This window comes from Calliopsis andreniformis, unplaced genomic scaffold (genome assembly GCF_051401765.1).
Source record: "Calliopsis andreniformis isolate RMS-2024a unplaced genomic scaffold, iyCalAndr_principal scaffold0001, whole genome shotgun sequence".
Classification (NCBI taxonomy): domain Eukaryota; kingdom Metazoa; phylum Arthropoda; class Insecta; order Hymenoptera; family Andrenidae; genus Calliopsis; species Calliopsis andreniformis.
Genome location: NW_027480422.1, coordinates 39895046 through 39915634, shown reverse-complemented (window position 1 = coordinate 39915634; position 20589 = coordinate 39895046). Strand labels below are relative to the sequence as shown.

The following is a 20589-nucleotide window of genomic DNA, read 5'->3' as shown; positions in this document are numbered from 1 at the left end:
ACTCAGCGATAGGCCAGCCGACTCGGGAGCTCATTCGCCACCGAATGCTGCCGGTCGCGCGGTTGCGCAGTAACTTTGTGCGCATCCGCCGCCGACCCACACAGTCAATCCGCAACATGATTGCTTATTCATTTCGGAAATATGCGGGTTCCTGATGAGCTGATTCTTGCGTTTTGCTCTTTTCACTTCTGCTCTGACCTCGGTAAGTTTCTTTGTCCATCATGGGACAGATTTAGGGAAGCGTGTTTTACGTGGAATGGAAATGTCACACGCTGATATAATGATATCTTCTATTTCTTTTGCCAGTATTTCTGCGTCCATGTTTTGTAATTGTTCCGGTCCTGTGAATCTCGTTGCAAGTTCTATTTTGAGCGATGTTTGAAATTCGTTCCATTCAGCCCTTTTGATGTTATATCTGGGCAGTTTCATGTCCAGATTCTCAGTGTTTGGTGTGTTAATAGTGAATGTTATGAGGTTATGAACGCTTGTGGTATATTGGCCGTGTATATTCCAGTGTAAAATTTGATAGAAGCAAGTGGCAGTAGCCAGGGTTAAGTTTATATTTGATTTTCCTCTGGTGTCATTGAACGTTTAGTGTGTACAGGTTGTGTTCTGCAATAAAGTTCTCCAGTGTTCCCCTTTTTCATCAGTACTGTCGTTGTACCATATAGTTGATTTTGCATTTGAGTCGATGCAGAGTATTACCTTCTTGTCTCTAAGGTCTTGCAGTATTTTATCCAAATGGTGTAGGTATGGTTCTATTTCTTCACAGTATTGGAAATATGCCGAGATGATGTAGAGTTTGTGGTTACCAGTAGTTACTTCAATGCATACACAGTGTGTGTTGCAGTATTGTTCAATCTTTAGTATATTGTAGTAATTGCTGTTTTGGGTTTCCTTGCTTCTGTAGTTTGAGCCATTGGTTTCAGGTGGATTGCAACTCGGGTGTTCATTCCCAGACTGCATATTTTATCTTGATAACTATACGGTTCCTGGAGGCAATGTATGTCTATGTGTTTTCTGTAGGCAGTGTTCCTTGCTTGATCAAGGTGTTGTAGCTCGTGTGAATACACGTGCGCTTAGCAGCAGAAACCGCGGAGTCTCAATACCTCCGCGCCGAGCTAAGCGAATTCACAAGAATCGGCAAAACGTGACGGCTTCGGCCACCCCCGTTTTGTCTCCAAAAGGAACGCGGATCGTGGAAACGATCGAGGAACACGTTGCACTTTGGTATAGCCTGTCCAGCGAACCACACGCGACAGTACCAGAGCTGTGACCACGCAGTGCGTGGTCGCCGGGGGGAGCGAGGAAGAAGGTGCCGCCTCAGTCGGGCGCCGGGTTCGTGTAGCGAATGAAGGGAGTCAGCTATATCTCGGTTTCTAAACAGTCCTTTATTGCTCTCTTTCTAGTAACGCGCGGCGGGAGAGGCCGGATGCCCCTCGTGTACGATTCGGAGTGGGAGCTGCTGCTCCTTCGCGGGGAGTGGGGAGTCCCACCCAGTCGCTCGCGTTGGGATTCGTAGCTCCCCGGTTAGTCGGCGTCGGTCGGTTGGGAACCGCTGTTCCCTACGGTATGTGGTAGAGGATCGGGTATCCTCAACGGCGGTGTCGGTGAGTGTTGGGAGTCGCTGCTCCACGCTGTGCTTACAGTACGCAGGGGAGTAGGATCATCGGGATCGGAGTCGTAGGTTGGCGCTACAGGCCACGGCGGCTACGCCACCCGTTGACCTTGGCCGAAGGGCCCGTCGCCTGTGTCCACCGGGCTACGCCACGGGTGATGCACAGAGACCCGAGGTTGTTGACGCGGAGAGGTAACTCTCCCGTCGAGGATCACGGTTATTACCACAAGGAGCGGTTGAACACCACCTCCAGGGGTCCGCTGGAGGACTGAGGACAGTTGCTTACAAAAAGAGAGAACCAGCTTGTGCGTTGTCACGGGATCGCTCGCTGTGTGCACGCTCGGTGGTTGGAACGCTCTGCCGCCTGGTCCGACCTGCCCGCCTTTTATTCTCGCGGTGTCGCGATTTCACTCGCGAGATCGCGGGATTCCGCGGTTGCCGCCTGGCGGCCGCGGCGCGAACCAGGGCGGCCTCGAGTGGGGACTTCGCGGCCTTCCTCTTACTCGTTACAGAGCTAATTAGTGTTTGAATAAAAAGTAGTCAAGTACACGGTGAGTTCCAACTCTCTAACCTGGCCAAGGACCCAATCATCCTATCTCCTTCCCACCTGACGGCGATCGGAAGTAGAGCACGCTAGCTCTCACCAACGAACGGGCGAAGAGCAACAAAGGACAGCCATTGAGTTCTTGCCATTCAGTTGTGATATCTTTATATGATGTACTTATGCGGAGTTCCTGTGGTAGCCGATGTTACGATCCATAATCGATTTTGGACCAGTAGATTCCTATTGCATGCTTGTATGCTGGGCATTCTTTTGCGTGGGTAGAATGGTGGTGCAGTTTATCCATTTTCTTACAGTTTATGCAGCAGCGTTTTTGTTTCTGTTTCGGGAATTCTTTAATGGAATGCCCATCATTGCCGCAGTGTCCACATGTGTCTTTCTTGGCTTTACAGTATTTTGCTACGTGAGCAAACGCTTGGCATTTGTAACATCTGCTCAGAGATATAAAATCCCTGATGGCACAGGAATTCCAGCCTAGAAGTATTTTATTCCTCTCTGTGCTGCCAGACTGAGGACGCAAATCTTGAGAATTACTCCCTCCACTACGCATACTAACGCACAGGCCGCGTATCCGTGAGCTCGGCACTTCGGGTAGCTTCGAACAGCTTCGGACAACTTCGGGCAGCTTCGAGAGGTCGAGAGAGAAGGTGGATCGTGATGCGCACTGTCTCATTCTATGAAATGTTTACATCCCAATCGCTAGTGTTACGTCGCGGGTCCCGGCTAATACAAAAAAATATAATTTTGCGTTCGCGCCCGATCCCGGCGTAACGAGGTATTTAATCTCTTATTTTAGGCCACACGGCACTTACGTCCGTGTCTGCCTGGGAATCTACTCGCTGTGTAACGTTGACTAAACGGGTGCCTCGGAAAAAGCGCGTAAGCAGAGGAAACTTACCCTTAGTAATGTGCCTCCAAAGTTTGTTTTCGGATCTCGAAATAACGTTCGTACCGTGGATCGTCAATTGCGATGTCTTCGAGTCTGGGTAGGTTGGCCGGGATGCCGATAGGAATGCACTTCTAGGAGATGGGTTGGTTGTCGCTTCCTTTCGTGATCTCACGTACGATCCGGGGTGCCTGGCCTATGCCCAGAGGATAACGTCCAGCTGCAACGGGTTCACGATACTGTCGTGCGAGTCCTCGGAGGAAGTTCTTACGTCCCGCTCTTCGGGTTTTAGGCATCTTCCGTAGTCAAATCAGCGTGTCGTGCAATAAATGAAATGTGCATTGAAAAGTACGTCGTTTGGGAGTCACGGGATTTTGAACCCTTCACTGAAAACAATCGGCGGTCCGCTCTGCCCCAGAGAAGTCGATTTGAATAAGCGGTGGTCCGCTCTATTCACGAGGAAAGATGGAGTCGTTCCTAAGCGGTGGTCCGCTCTAGGAAAACAGGGAAATATGGTAACGTTCCTAAGCGGTGGTCCGCTCTAGCAACAGAGGAATCAGAGGCGTTAGAACGACGTTGCACTGAATTAGAATACGATTGAAGACACGTAGATCTTACTCTACTGGAAGATGGCTGTCGCGCACTGAGTTTACTCGCAGTCGCGAAAAGGTATATGGAATTAGAAAGGCAAGTAAAGCGGTAGACTTTGAATTAGAACTCAATTAACAATATATTATAAAAAATATGAATATCAATAATAGTACAAAACTCTTAAACTAGAATACTCTTAAGAATACTAAGTACAAAAATGAAATGGAATTACTAAGTACAAGAATGAGACACTAAGTATAGGAAACAGCGAGAGCTCATGGCTGTAGAGCTAGTAGCTCATGTCAAGTCGGTGCTCGGATTAGAACTGCCTTAGGAAGAGCCTCGCATCCACTGAGGTAGCCTCACGCGCAGCTCTGCCACGCGCATGTCGGAGTGGGGAGAGCGCGCGTCAGTGGAGGGGATGCTCGGCGTGTGTCGTGGTGGGAGCACCTGGCGCTCGAGCGTGCGCTCGAACGATGACTCATCGGGTCAGCTGTTTTGCTCACTTAGCGATGACACACTTGTTTTCGCCGCTAAGTGGCGTCGAGCGATGAGTCAGTGTCTTTGACGCTCAGAGTGAATCGCTCGCGCGGTGACGCATCTGTTTTGACGGCAGGTGACTGTCCCTCGTGACTCACCTGAGTCTGCTTAACGCTAAACAATAATAATACGTCTTACAACATGTTCTTACATGCTACAGGGCCACGTACACACTACGGTATATACGGGGACGTGACACCTCCCCCCTTGGAAAAGGAATTTTGACGGGGCCATAATCTCCTTGTTAGGGTACGGTGTGGTTGAAAACTTAAAAATCTAGGCGGCTGCTTAAATCTCTATAGGTTAAGCTATCTAGTCTATGGGAAATGTCTGTTTCACGCACGTTATAAGAGTTTATCACACGTTCAGGGGGTTTTTCGGGGCTTTGTGGCACTGTGGGGGCAACACTCGATGCGGCTTCGGGATCTTCGAGCTGGCGTTTCTGCTGCGATTGAGCTGGATGTGCCATGTGAAGAAGGAAGTTGGTCGCCGAGGCCCAGACTGCTGCGATGAGGTGGAGGCTCCATCCGTAGATTGCATGGAGGGCATATGCGTGGATTACGGTGCCCACGATGAGCTTGAAGAGTCTGATTGCTATGTAGACTCCCATGAGTCCTGCGCTGAAGGACCCGAATGAAACGAACCACCGCCAGAGTTTATGGCGCGTGGATTCGGCGATTTTCTCAAGGGATGCCTCGTCCATAAGATTAAAGAGGCTGATGCTACCTTGAGGGATCGATTGCCCATTGCTCCACGTGCTAGCGTATGAAGCGTCGCCGGTTTTTCCATTGGGAACATGATGTGGTCCCGGAGTTTGTCGAGGTCCTGGGTAGAGTATATTCCGCTGGATGCTAAGTATCCGGGATTAGTATACCTCCAGTTATTTCTTGTTAAAGGCTGTATCTCCGGGGGTGAGATGCTCTCGATCGGATTTGGTGAGAGTTTGTACCAGATCCCGTTGAGCAGGTACATCACGGGGAGCAGGGGATTGCAGTCCCTGACTGTGCCTTTACGTGTGATTATTTGGCTACGTGGTGTGAGGAAGTAGGTGCCGTTGTTATAGGACACAGGTAATTCCACATAACAGTTTTCGGTTTTTCGGAGTCTGACGTCGACGGGAACACATTTCACCAGCTGGATGACTTCACCAGCTGCGATGGCCATGAATCCAGAACTCTTCGTCAGAGCGTAGGCCATTTCGTCTGGTGCGGTGCTTGCGAGGGTGAGTGCGTTTTTTAGAATCTGTTTCTCTAAAGCGCACTTTTGTTGAACGATGTCCCTGTAGAGCTGCGTCATTTGGGTTTTGAGGAGCTTCTCGACGTAAATAAACTTAGAATTCACGTAAGAGAAGATGTCCAGGTTATTCACCTCGATTTTCGCCTTGGCTTTGAAGGTGTTGGCCGCGGTCGTTTCGAAAATGAATAGTTTCGGGTGCTCCGTCTTGAAGATGTGATAACCGCAAACTGTGAACTCTGTGGTCCTAGTCAACGCGAAGGTGGTTTCTTGTGATACTACGGTGTAGATGATGGGGAACTCCTCCTGTCCGCTCGAGGTTAATTTGACGGCTGGTCCCTCGTATAGGACGTCGTATGCGTTGAAGTTACAGCTGTCGGTGGTTATGTTAAACTCTCGCGAAAAATCAGGATATTGAAGGAGTGGTGCGTCGCAGAGCGCGTCTCTTAAAGTGGTGAAGGACCTTTCCTCCGAGTCCGTCCATTTAAAATCGGACTTTTCGTCACCCTTGAGCAGATTGGTTAACGGTTTTGTGATATGTGAGAATTTTGGAATAAATCGGCGGTAGTAGCCCGCGAGTCCCAGAAACTGTTTTATATTTTTCTGTGACTTCGGCCTAGGAAACTCTTTGACTGCTCGGACTTTCCCGGGATCAGGTCTCACACCATGCTCACTAATTATGTGTCTTAAATAGATAACCTCCTTGTGGAGAAATCCGCACTTTTCTGGCTGCAGCCTCAGGTTCGCGTTTCTTAGACGCGTTGCTAATTTCTGGAATTTAACCTTGTGCTCTTCGAGGGATGTTGCGTATAAGACAATGTCGTCAATGTAAACTAGTAATTCTGAACCCTGCAGACCAGATAGGACAGAGTTCATCAGGCGTTGAAAAGTGGACGGCGCATTTTTCAGGCCAAATGGCATGCGGTCGAACTCGTAGTGACCGTCTGGTGTTGAAAATGCGGTCTTTGGCGCGTCATCAGGGTGCATTCCAATCTGATGGAAGCCGCTCGCGAGATCGAATACGCTAAAGTATTTGGCATTACCAAGTTGATCCAAAATTTCTGCTATGCTAGGCAACGGATACGCGTCAGAAATTGACTTTTCATTTAGGCTCCTACAATCTATCACCATGCGCCAACGTTTGTTACCTTGAGCGTCAGGCTTTTTGGGCACAATCCACAAGAGGGAGTTGTAAGGAGACATGGAAGGCTTGATGATCTCGTTTTTGAGTAAGTCGTTTACTCGGGCCTTTATTTCCTCCTTGTGGATTGGCGGATATCGATACTGCTTCGCGGAAACCGGAGTATTGTCGATCATTGGGATCGTGTGCTGGAGGACGTCTGTTTTGCCCAGACGGTCTCCAGGGAGATAGAACAGATCCGTGTTCGCACGGAGGAGGGAACGTACATTTTCTTCCTCCTCGGAATTAAGATGAGCGAGGTTGACCTTTGTTAGAATCTCTTCGTAGCGAGAGAGTTTTAAATTAGAACGATCGTCTTGCGACATGGCGTAGCAGACCTGGTGACTGGTTTTGTCATCAGTGTCGATAGAGTCGATGAGGTCAACTTCCTCGATGTGCGATGCGGGAATTGGTAATGTGAGAATATCCTCGGTCGTGTTGATTATCCGTGTGTAAGCACGCTCGTGAATATTTTTTACTAATGCATCGCCCAGGTAAACTCCCGGTGTGACATTGAGTCTAGGAAGGTAGCCTTCCTGGACGTGCGGATTTAAGACGTCGATTCCGATACAAAATGATGTCCTCGCGGGGACTTGTATATGTTCGACGTTCGCGAACGGGATTCGATGGCCATGCCACTCGACGCATCTCTGTGTATAGAGGACATCGGCTTTGTGGTTACAAAAATCTGTCCCCAGGATACCGTCCATCCTGATCGGAAATGAATCTGGGACGATATGGAAACTGACCGGATTCTCGAATATCCTAACTTTGACTGAGCCTATCGTATGAACGTGCCCTTCTGTGATACCGCTGATTTTGAGGATGTTGGTCGTATCCGCCACGACCTCCTCCTTTAGCGCACCGATTTTTATTAAATTCGGCTCCGAACCGGTGTCTACCATTAGTTCTGCTTCATACCCGAATTCTGGCGCGTTAATTCTGACTGAGGGGACGAACGACTTTGTGGAGAGGCTGACTGTGGCGATTTTCGCAGAGACTCTGACCGGAGGACCCTGACTAGCTGGTTCTGCGTTTGTACGATTGGTTCGTTCTCTGCTAGAGTGGTCGCGACGGCTGCCTCTCGTCTCGCTTGCGGACGAGGCCGGTCGTTTCCCTGATTCCGGAGGTTGTTATTAAATGCGCGTTTTCGGCATTCGTGTATTTCGTGACCGATGTTTTTGCAATACCTACAGACTTTAGCCGGCGTTTCATTGCGCGATCTTTGTTCTGGCTGTCGATCGCGAGATTTATTGAAATTCTCAGAAGGTCTCGAGTTTGATACGGGCTTCGATAAGATTGACGCGGTTGTTTTGGCATAACAATCAGGCGTGGTGTGGCCTATCCTGTTGCATTTCTGACAAGTCTCACGGGGCGACGATGGGACGGCGCGCTTATCACTAGTTGAATTCTGAGAAGCACGGCGATCGGCGCCGAATCTCCCCTTATCTAACTCGTGACGCCTGAATAGAAACTTGGCCCGTGAGAAAGTGTCTGATAAGCCGGTAAGCGACGACGGATTCATTTGGAATCTGATCTGTGGTATTAAGCCGTCACAAAAACAACGTAAGGCGAGCATATCCGTATCGCTGCGATAGACGTCCCCGGAACGCAGTTCCCTTTCGCAATCAATGATCGCCCCACGGAGATCTTTTACCCGGCTTATGTAGTCCAAAATATGCTCTTCAGGTTTCTGATATATGTTGGTGAGTTCACCGCGATAGTGGTCAAGAGATTTGGTTGGGCTAAATGCCTCTCGTAGGATATCGCTTAATTGCGAGATATTGTGACATTCTTAGTCCTCTAGAGCTAAATACGCGCGGGCCTTCAACCGATTGATAATGAGTTTTGTTAGGGTTGTAACGAGTAAGAGGAAGGCCGCGAACTCCCCACTCGAGGCTGCCCTGGTTCGCGTCGCGGCCGCCAGGCGGCAACCGCGGAGTCTCGCGATCTCGCGAGTGAAATCGCGACACCGCGAGAATAAAAGACGGGCAGACCGGACCAGGCGGCAGAGCGTTCCAGTTACCGAGCGTGTCTACAGCGAGCGATACCGCAACGAGCACACAAGCTGGTTCTCTCTTTTGTAATAGACTGTCCTCAGTCCTCCGACGGACCCTTGGAGGTGGTGTTCCAACCGCTCCTTGTGGTAATAACCGTGATCCTCGACGGGAGAGTTACCTCTGCGCGTGACCAACCTCGGGTTCTCTGTGCATCACCCGTGGCGTAGCCCGGTGGACACAGGCAACGGATTCTTCGGCCCATGGTCAACGGGTGGCGTAGCCGCCGTGGCCTGTAACGCCTACCTCAGATTCCAATCCCGATGATCCTACTCCCCTGCGTACTGTAAGGACAGCGTGGAGCAGCGACTCCCAACATTCACCGACACCGCCGTTGGGGACACCAGATCCCCTCTACCGCATGCCGTAGGGAACAGCGGTTCCCAACATACCGACTCCGACTAACCGGGGAGCTACGACTCCCAACCCGAGCGACTAGGTGGGACTCCCCACTCGCCGAGAAGCAGCAGCGGCTCCCACTCCGAATCGTACACGAGGGGCACCCGGCCTCTCCCGCCGCGCGTAACTAGAAAGCAGTAAAGCACTGTTTAAAAACCGAGATATAGCTGACTCCCTTCATTCGCTACACGAACCCGGCGCCCGACTGAGGCGGCACCTACTTCCTCGCTTCCCCCGGCGACCACGCACAGTGTTGTCACAGGGTATTTTCTAGCTGAGGCGGTAAAATGTCGCGTGCGCGTTTGCAGGCGCGGATAAACTGGAACACAGGAATATTCTTCCCGTCGAAATGAGGAACCATGTCAACGGCTTCTCTTAGTGTAAAGTTCCCTGACTGAATCGACGTTTGTTCCACGTCCGGGACTGCAGTCGCGGGAGTTTGCGAATGTAAAATTTCCGACGCGTTAGTGAGCGAATTCGAATGTTTAATCACGTCGAGTTCTTTCCGTAAATTTACCAACTCCTGCACGATTTTGTCCGTGACATCGGGTGTCATGCCGGCCTGTGACGCGTTCAATGCCGCCTGCATTTCTTTGATTTCGGCCCGTTGAGAATCAATTTTGCGTTTCTGATCCTTGAGGAGCGCGGCCTCTTCGTGTAAACGGCGCTCCTTCGCCAAGAGTTTTTCTTGAAAAGCCAGTAATTCGGCTTCGGCTTGCGGAGTCGGTGCGGTTTTCGTACTACGCGTTTCCATTCTACTGGTTTGCCCTAGTCGGTTACGCGCGAGGAAAAAGGGATGCCCTACGCGGTTTACGAGATTCACGCGATTTACGGACAGAACTATCCCACCGCTGTCACCAAAATTGTTTTGTTACGTCGCGGGTCCCGGCTGTCGCAAAAAAATATATCTTTCGCGCTCGTGCCCGAACCTAGCGTAACGAGTAATTTATTCTCTTTGTTTTTGGCCACACGGCACGTACCTCCGTGTCTGCCAGGGAAAATCCACTCGCGGAGTAACGATGACTAACAGGGCGCCTTAGGGAAAACGCGTAGATAGAGGAACTTACCCTTAATAGTACACTTCCAGGATTCGTTTGCGGATCGCTCGGCGGTGACGCATTTGTTTTCGACACCAGGTGACTGGCCCTCGTGACTCATTACCTGAGTCCCCCTTAAGGCTAAACGATTATGATACTTGTTCTTACGTGTACTTACAAGCTATATGGCCACGTATACACTAGAGTGTATACGGGGACGTGACATCTTTCTTTCTCAAGTTGCTCATCCGGGCGACTGCATTCACAACTAATTGACCCTGTTCGCTTCCCGTGGAGGGAGCTATATTGTCTGACGAGGTCTTGCGGGTAGATGCTTTCGCGTCCCTCGTCGTGAACCTCGCGCCAGTTCGTCCCGCTAGGCGGGGGGGGGGGGGGGTCATATCCATACTAAAATGGAACCCGGCATCCACCGAGTTAAGGTCACTTCCCATTGCTGTAACGGGCTCGTTCGGTCATAAATTGTGCGTGCTCGGTGAATTTTGTTCGAAAAGACGTTCCCACTAGGCGAGCATAGGTCGCGTACCGACGCTTCGAGCCACTCGAAAGAGTCAATTTTTACGAGTGTCCGAACATGAGAGGCGTTCGGCGCTGGCAGCCACGGCTATATTCCACGCGAGTATCCAAGCATCCGAGCACCTGAGCACCCTAGCACGCGAACAGAGTGAACAGAGGGAAATTTGTAATTTTCAGTCTTATTTTGTATCAGCGCCTCAGTCGGGCGCCGGGTTCGTTGTAGCGAACGAAGGGAGTCAGTTGTATCTCGGTTGCGAACAGTCCTTTATTGACCTTCGTGTAACGCGCGGCGTGAAGCCGAGTGCCTCTCGTGCGAAACGCAGTGTAGGAGCCGCTGCTCCTTCTACGCGGTCGGGTGGGGAGTCGCGCTCCCCGCTTAGGCGCTCGGGTCGGGAGTCGTAGCTCCCCGGTTAGCCGTTCGCTGTAGGTTGGGAGCCACTGTTCCCTTTGGTACGCGGTGGGGGGAATCGTATGTCCCCAACGGCCGTGTCGGCGGGTGTTGGGAGCCGCTGCTCCACTCGGTATCTACAATACGTAGGGGAGTAGGATCATCGGGATCGGAGTCGGGGATTGGCGCTACAGGCCACGGCGGCTACGGCACTCGTTGACCTTGTCCGAAGGGTCCGTCGCCTGTGTCCACCGGGCTACGCCACGGGTGAGGCACAGAGACCCAAGGTTGGTGACGCGGAGAGGTAACTTTCCCGTCGAGGATTACGGTTATTACCACAAGGAGCGGTTAGAACACCACCTCCAAGGGTCCGTTGGAGGACTGAGGACAGTCTATTACACAAAAAGAGAGAACCAGCTTGTGCCCTTATCGCGGTACCGCTCGCTGCTTGTACGCTCGACGGCTGGAAGGCTCTGACTCCTGATTCGGCTTGCCCGCCTTTTATTCGCGCGGTGTCACGATTTCACTCGCGGGATCGCGAGATTCCGCGGTGGCCGCGGCGCGAACCATGTCCGCCTGAGGCGGTCTCGAGTGGGGAGTTCGAGGCCTCCCTCTTACTCGTTACACTCTTCAATAATTTATGTAATGCATCAACTCGTATATCAAGAATTCGATTTTGTTTAGAGGAACTTCTCATCTACTTAATTGGCTATACCCTTACAAGAAAATTTGAATAACTACTCCAAAACATGTCCGATTTTAAATGCAATTACTCCTTGTGGTATTTTAATTTACAATATTTCGATCATTTCAACTTAACACTTTACCGACCGCTAGCGTTTCAACAGTATACGCACGTCCGACCGGCCGCTCAGCCACGGATTCGCTCTCGCGCCGGCTCTGTTCTGGTTTAGAGTGTCACGCGGGGGTGTCTGTGCGTGTTATGTGTTTAAATGAAATTGTCTGCTTTCTGTTATTATAGGAAAAGTATATTTAACAAAATCTTTTATTCTAATAATGTTATACTGTAACGCTAAATTATACTTATTTTATGTATTACAGTGGTTACTACACATAGGAAATAGTTAATATTTTTTTAAAGTATGATATCGTTCATAACAGTCGCCTTTATGTAATGGAACTTCGCAAAATTTACAAACAAAACATGTTCTACTTCTTTTTTTATGAGCTGCACAAACTCTACATTGTCTTTGTGGTTTTACACTTCGACCACTTGTCACTATATTTATAAGTTTGTGTTTCCTCAAATTCGATAGTCTGCCGGGATGGTCTAATATGGGTGCTCTCCTTGTAAGTACAGGACTGGGCAGGTTGTTATCGTGTTCCGTACAATTATCTTCCGTTTCATTATCTTCCGTCCACGCAATTGCCACTTTGTGCAAGAAATTCTTATAGGTAATATTTTTTTCATTTAGCACTGTGTATGCTTTGAATGAATTGAATAGTGCACAATTGATGAAAAACATTACAACGCGTTTTGTCCATTTTTTTGTTTTTCGGAAAATGGAATAATATGAGAGATATTGGTCCGCGCGATCTACGCCCTTCATATATTTATTATAATTTATGATCGAATTAGGCTTTTGTATCAGGGCTGCTGATCTTTTGCTTCTGCTTGTGGATTCCATCAATTGTGCAGAATGTATGGTAGAGATCATGTTGACATTTCTTTTGCCATTATTCCACACTTCTAACAAGATTTGGCCATTCCTGCGAAATTCGTATTGTCCTCTTGAAAGCCGTAATGTTCGTAATGATTTAGGAAGACCTCTATTTTTACGAATGGTTCCACACACTCGTATTTTATTTTTTAGGAGAATTCTAGCCATTTTTACACTATTGTAATAATTGTCTTGATAAACCTCGTGCCACACGTTTTTATATGGTTTAATAACCGTTAGGACCGTGTCTTCCAATTTATTTCCGTCAGCGGCATAAACGTGAAAATTACATATATAACCTGTGACAGCTTCACACACCACTCTCACAAGTATTCCATATTTAGTAATTTTTGCGGGATTATACGTCCTAATCGAGAGTCTGCCCCGCCACGGGATTATACATTCATCCAAAGATAGTTGCTGACATGGTTTATACACGTCAGTAAATTTTCGCCGTAAATAGTCAATCACAGGTTGGATTTTAGCAAGCCTATGTGAATTGTGCGGTATGTTGTTATTGTCCGAAAAATGCCAGCTCTGCATAATTTGCACAAATCTGTTTCGGCTCATTGTTTGTGAGAAGAATGGAGTTTCAATAGTTCGATCAGTTGACCAGTAGTCGTATACAACGTCTTTTTTTATTTGTCCCATTAGAACTATTAGTCCTAAAAACTTCTTCAGTTCCGGTACCGTGATATCAGTCCATTTTTTTGTTTTTGATGAAGTTTTATATCTTTCCATGACCTGGTAATGATATCGGTTGGATTCTATCACCAAGTGTTCGAAAAAGTCGTTTCCAATAAATAAATTGACACTGTCCATTATATTCTCTGGAGAACTTGGCATAATTTTTATCCCAGGGCTGCCTTCGAACGGTTCCAGAATTACTGCCTCGTCGTTCGTCGACCATACCTCATCGTCATTTTCATTGTTATTCACATCGTTTTCGATAATATTTATTTCATCTTCCTCTGAATCAGTGTATGTTAGTGGCAATACACACCTTCGTCTCCGAATTATGATATCGCTACTATCACTGTCGTCACCACTATCACTTTCTGAATAACTGTCAGGACAGTCTGACAAATCATCTAAATAAAACTCTCCGGTGTCACTTTTTTCAGTCATTGCGAACGGTAAATTTTTCCAAACGATATAACTCTGTAGCAAGTTACAAAGCAAAGCAACGCAACTAACGCCACTGAGCAACATAACATAACTTAACGATTAACTTAAGGATTAACACAAAATAATCGGTCGATAAGCGTCGGCGAGAAAGAGCCTATTAATCGGCTACCGGTCGGTAAGCGTTGGCGACGAAAAGCCTATTAATCGGCTACCGGTCGGTAAGCGTTGGCGACGAAAAGCCTATTAATCGGATACCGGTCGGTAAGCGTTGGCGACGAAAAGCCTATTAATAGGCTACCGGTCGTTAATGTGTTAATAATTTATGTTCGTTTATATCATAGGCAGCAATGAAGTCTACTGAAGCAGTTGGTTTGCTTTCTCGAGTATGCAGTTCCTGAATTACAGGAACACCCCCGACAGCAAACACAATTCCACACGTAATGCTTTCATAAGTATCTTTATTATTACCTTCTTTTCGGAAGGCGACGTTCCTGCATAAAATACTGTGTGAACTCCTTTCGTATGCCTTCTGCTGACGCCGGCGATCGTCGATTCCGCATGGGGCACAAATTTTGCATAGATGTTTCGGTGACATCCCTTCTCCAGTTTCTTTCGACAAGGTTCTCCCCGTCAAACATATCCAATTCTCCCGGTGGACAATAGATTCTATTAGAAGAACTTTCCCTTAAAAAATTATGCAAGTAAGTAATTGCGGACCCTATGAGGGCAGTCTTGTCAGGATTTACAAGAAGGGGTTACCGAATCACTCTGAACACAGCTGAGGCTATGCCAAAAACATTTTCTACCACTCTCCGGGCTCTACTTAAACGATAGTTGTACGTTCTTTCACTTGACTCCTTCCTGTGCAGGCCTGCATACGGCTTCATTATATTTTGATGTAAAGCAAATGCTTCGTCGCCCATAAAAACAAATGGCATGTTTGCAGACCTACCAGGAAGGGGTTTAGCATCAGGAAGACCCAGAGAGTGATCTTCAATTTTTTTATACAGTACAGAGTGTTGAAATATGCCCCCGTCAGAAATACGGCCTTGTCACCCGACGTCAATGAACATGAAGTTTTAATTTGCGTCAACTAGTGCAAACAAAACAATACTGAGAAAGCCCTTGTAGTTATAATATTCGCTTCCACTGTTTACTGGCGCCTGCAACATTACATGTTTGCCGTCTATCGCACCAATTGCATTTGGAAAGTTCCATATTTCCGAAAACACAGTGGAACATCTATTCCATCTTTGTGCAGTATTCGGTATCTGCAATTTACCAAAAATCGACAATTATTAGCAAATTAATTATTATAATTATAAACAATTTTCTTTTTCAGCATACACAAAATACGCATGAGAGTGAGAGGGAAGCGGGCGTGGACGCGGCCGTGGATGCGTGCGTGGCCACGAACGCGGAAGCGGAAATACTGGATGTCCGATGTCCCCACGCGACATCGAGCCTGGAGTTCAAAACCGTTGCTCGACAACGCTTACTTTGTTTGAACTTCAATTTTGACGATAAAAACAAGTCATACGACAGCTGATCGTGTTTTGCTGCTAGGACAACGGATGCTCCAACCGAAGGCAACCTTCGGTCGGTCACGTATACCAACAAATTACGAATCTCACGGACGAGCCAAATGCCCGTTATATAACCGCTTTTCAAACATACCGCCCCCCTTGCACGGTCCGTGCAACAGAGAATCGGTAATGCTCTGTCGTATGCACTTCGTAACGCGAGACTCGAAAGACTGATGCTTTCTCCGCGAATGAGCAAGAGAGAGATGCTGCAAGTGAAGTTCAATTGAAGTGAACTCACTCGCAGCATTGTATCGAGGTTTCCACCGCGATGCCGACTGCTGCCCGCGTCAGCTCCTCCAAGGTCGGCCCCGTGGGTCCTGGTGGTTGCCGGGGGCGGCCGCTACCAGTGGCCTGGTGCTTTGGTTTTGCCCTCGGCGACGCGGGAGTGCGGCGCCGTCTTTCCTCCCGCACCTTCGGTCCCGGTTGGTTGGAGAGCCTCCTGCCCTGCGTTCCTTCCCCAGCAGGGGTGTCTCGGGATGTCGGCTTCGGTGTCGTCGGCCTCGGTGTCGTCGGCTTCGGTGTCGTCGGCTTCGGTGTCGTCGGCTTCGGCGCGACCGCCGGCTTCCAGAGCAGCGACGTCGCTGCTCTTTGTCCCAGCGGAGGACGTAGCGGCCTCCGGGGACGGTACATCTGTACCGCCTGGTCGTGCGGGGGATGAGCCCCGGCACCCGCAACTCCTGGGCCACCGACGCCCGCAACTCCTGGACCCCCGGCGCCTGCGACTCCTGGGCCCCGATTAGGAGGATCCACTCCTGCTGTTTCTGACCCGCCGGTTCCTCCGCGTTGTCTGGGGGAATGTCGGCCTGCAGCGCCTGTTCCCCAAGTTTCATGCAGCGGTTGAACGTACCCGAAATTTCGGCGTTCAGGCCGGCGTGATTTTCCGGGTTCGCTACGGTGGTTTCGTCCGCCATGGTTTAATCAGTACTGATTCGGCCGTCGCGACGCTCCCAACCGATTTCGGCGGCGCCCGCGATTTCGCGGGGGCGCTTTTTCCCTTGGAGAGATAGAGACGGGAATACTTCGTCTCCCCTCCCACGCGGCTTAACGGTCCAGGAAGAGGGGGTCCCGATCGTTCGATTTTCTTCTAGAACAATCGGTCTCACCTTGGTGTCTCCCTGGTTTTTTCCGAAAATTCTTTAAGTGTTTATTTTGCCCGCTCGACCTCGGCGCCGGTCGTCGTAGCGGGCTCATCCACGGGTAACCTACACATCCTTGTGATTGGGCGTGTGTAAGTTGACTTTGCTGTACGTACTTTTGCCACGCGTACATTTCCGTCTTTCCCCGGGAACACCTCCTCAATTCTTCCCATCTCCCACTGATTGGGGGGAAGACGAGGATTCTGCACTAGCACCAGATCTCCTGGTTGCAGTTGCAGTTGGGTGGCGCGCCACTTGTAGCGATTTTGGAGGTGCGTGAGATAATCGCGCGTCCAATGCCTCCACAGTTGCTCGTGAAATTTCTGAATCGCTCTCCAACGCGACAATCGCGAGTTTTTCATTTTCCACGGACTGCAGCGGAATCGCATTTAGTGGTCCACCTGTCAGGAAATGACCGGGCGTAAGAGACGTATAGTCGTCTGGGTCGTCACTCAGGGGAGCAATCGGTCGCGAGTTAAGACTCGCGTCAATCTTGCAGAGCAACGTCTGCATTTCCTCTCCCGTTGGTGTGAATTCGCCCAACGTGCGTTTCAAATGGTGTTTCACCGATTTCACGCCGGCCTCCTGCATGCCACCGAAGTGTGGGGCACTGGGTGGATTGTACCGCCACTGAATGCCCATAGCACCGCATTTATTATGCGTGTCCGTTGCAGAAAATACTGCACGACAGTGCTGTTGTAATTCTCGATCGGCACCGACGAAATTGGTTCCATTGTCACTGAAAATGCAGGACGGGATTCCTCGTCGTGCAACAAACCGATCGAGTGCGGCTAAGAACGCGCTCGTCGTGTAGTCATGGACGAGTTCGATATGGACAGCCCTCGTAGCGTAACAAACAAACACCGCGATGTACACTTTGTGAGCTGTTTTGCCTCGGACGTGTTGCCTCGCCACCTTACGCATCGCATGCATTTGTTGACCACGGTTTTCGCTGCATTTCGACAACCGAGGATCCAATAATTTTGCCTGACAGTGTGCAAGGTCAACTGCAAGCCCCCATGCAACGTATCTACGTGGCACTGCCTAATTATTAGTATAAAAACATAATGCTTAGGCAGTATTATCGGGTGCTTGGTTTCCCATGCAAGCGTCGCATTCTCCAGTCTTCCACCGACTCGTATGACGTCCTTATCGTCGAGGAACGGGTTGAGACTTTTCAAGGGAGACTTCACAGGGATACTGCGATGATTTTTTAAGCATCGGTATTCCTCTGCGAAATGCGAGGCCTGTATATGGCGTGCGAGGCGCTCAGTTGCGTTACGCAGTTCTGCCGCCTCGATTACCTGACCGGCGTTTGACCTTTGATTGACGCGCGACGGTCTTCGCCAACGAAGACAGTACGCCATTACGCGTAACAGTTTTCTCCATGATTGAAATCGGAACAGAAACTCCCATTCCGGCTTCGGAGTTGCTACGTGTGCATGCGCTAAGCGCTTGCTTTCATCGGTCTCCACGGAAGCGGGTATGGCGGGCCATTGCGCTTCCGCTTCGCTCAGCCAAGTCGGTCCAAACGTCCATAGGTTCGACTGCAGAAATTCTGCCGCGTCGATCCCGCGCGAATTTAAATCCGCGGGGTTCGAACGGGTCGGCACGTAACGCCATTCCGCGTTCGGGAGGGCCGTTTGGATCTTTGACACTCCGTTGGCCACTGTAACCTTCCAGGTCGATGGGTGTTTTTTCAGTCAAGCTAGAGCGATCGTTGAGTCGGTCCAACAGACTACTCGATCTATTTTCATTGCAAGCGAGTCTCTCACGTGCAAGATTAGCTCGGCTAGCAGTACGGCCCCGTTCAATTCAAGAACTGGGATCGACTGTGTTTTTGTTGGAGCCACTCGCGTTTTTGCCATTAACAGCGATGTAAACACACCGTTGTCTATCGTCGTCACTCTTAAATAAGTGACGGCCGAATAGGCTGCGAGCGATGCGTCACAAAATCCGTGCAGTTCCACAGAAGTCGTGTCGGCTCCATATCGGATCCATCGGGGAAGTTTCCACTGGTTCAATCTGCTCCAATCCGCACAAAATGTGTTCCACATTTTGAGCGTTTCTGCGGAAACTTGCTCATCCCACTGGATTTTCTCCAGCCATTGGGACTGCATTAAAATTTTCGCGCGAATCACGACTGGCGAAAGCCAGCCGAGGGGGTCGTATAATTTTGCAATTTCCGAAAACAAAGTACGCTTTGTGATCGGTATTGCAGACGGTTGGAAGCGTTGCAGATTAAAGTAGAAAAAATCTCCTGATGGAATCCATCGCAGACCGAGTACCTTTAATTCGGAATTAACAAACAAAGCAAGGTCGACTGCGTGGGAGTGCGAGCTATGTGGAATATTGCCTAATAAATCTGGCGAATTTCCAGCCCACTTACGAAGGTTAAATCCACCTTGCTGTAAGAGCTCGCACGTTTGTTTACGGATTTGCTCCAACAATAGTTTGTCCGGAGCTCCCATAAACACGTCGTCAACATAGACGTCCTTCTCGAGGATAGGAGCGGCGAGCGGGAAGCGGTCGCCGTCCCGTTTTTTCAGCTCGAGAAGGGTTCGCATCGATAAATATGGGGCACACGCCGTACCGTAGGTCACGGTTTTTAACTCGAACGCTATATTTCGTTCGGTTTCTGGCGTGCGCCACACGATGCATTGGAATCGACGATCCTCTGCAGCGACGAGAATTTGTCGAAACATTTTCTCGATGTCTGCTACTAGCACGTATTCATACAGACGCCACCGCGTTAATACAGCGGTGATATCGTTCTGTAGTTTCGGTCCTACGTGGAGGATGTCGTTCAGCGAGCGTCCGCCCGCTGTTTTACTGGAAGCGTTAAACACGACGCGCAGCTTCGTCGTAGTGCTTTCCGTTCGAACAACCGCTCTATGTGGAATGTAGAGACGTGTTTTGTCGAGGAACTCTAGGCGAGTCATATGACTCAACGACTCATATTCAGTGAGAAACTCACTGTATTCCTTCATGAGGGTTGGATCCAGGTCCAGTTTTTTCCTTAACCTGGTCAACGCAGAGAGAGCTATTGGAAGAGATTCTCCCAACAGCTCGTCCGGGTTTTCGTGGTTGAAGGGCAACCGAACGATGAATCGTCCCGTCGCGTGTCGCGTGACGGTTTTGGCGAAGTATTCTTCGCATTCGTCCTCTGCCTTGGTATTCACCAATTTCGAGGGAATCTCCTCTATCTCCCAAAACCTTCGTATCGCTTTATCGAGCGATTCGAGGACGGTGCAATGCAGCGTCCGCACGGAGTTTGGGGAAGAGGTGGCTGCGTCGACTGGGCCTGACAGTATCCAGCCTAAAGCTGTTTCCTGCGCGATCGGCCCTCGCTTACCGAATCGCCGAAGCCCTGGTCGAATGATGCTCGCATATGTCCCAGCTCCGATCAGCACCTCTATTGGGCGGTTTGAAGCGGGGTTAGGATCCGCGAGTGTCAGTTCACGTAACGCGGTGTATTCCGGCACATGAACCAACGGCGGGGCATACGAGGTGATTCGGGGCATCACGTATGCACTGGTCCGGAACGCCTCCTCAGTGCAACGTGTCGAACCGAACTCGATGTCCACGCTGTATTTTATATCCTGGGCTTTTCCGCCCCCCCAAGCCCGTAACCGTGGCTGGGGTTTTCCTTCTCGCGAGTCGCAAATCATTTGCGAGGTTCGCGGAAATGAAGGAGGCTTCCGAGCCCTGGTCTATGAGTGCACGCGCGATGCGCGTCGTGCCTCCCTTTCCTGTGACTCGCACATTTGCTGTCGCCAGAAACACAGCTGGTGTTCCGCTCTCCGTCGCACTACAGTGCGACGTCACGTCGGCGCTTGATGTAGAAGCACGAGACTTCGTGTTTACGTTCGCAGGCTCGCGTGCGGGGACGTTACTCCGTCCCGCTTCCCGCTGGCCCTGCTGTGGCTTTTTCGTCGATCGACGATTGCCTGTGCCGACTTGTGGTGCGTCAAAGTGCAGAATAGTGTGATGCTTCTTACTGCACTTTGTACACACTGCGTTCTTAGGGCA

The 20589-nt window shown here is 49.8% G+C and overlaps 1 protein-coding gene across 1 annotated transcript; it reads right to left on the bottom strand.

Moving 5' to 3' along the window:
• Nucleotides 1-16335: 16335 nt before the first annotated feature.
• LOC143186464 (uncharacterized) lies at nt 16336-20081 on the bottom strand. The gene is made up of 5 exons (XM_076390139.1): nt 18297-20081; nt 17592-18233; nt 16974-17544; nt 16584-16780; nt 16336-16536 (listed from the first exon to the last, which is right to left on the bottom strand). The coding sequence occupies exons 1-5, from the start codon at nt 20079-20081 to the stop codon at nt 16336-16338; spliced, it is 3396 nt and encodes a 1131-aa protein (XP_076246254.1).
• Nucleotides 20082-20589: the final 508 nt, after the last annotated feature.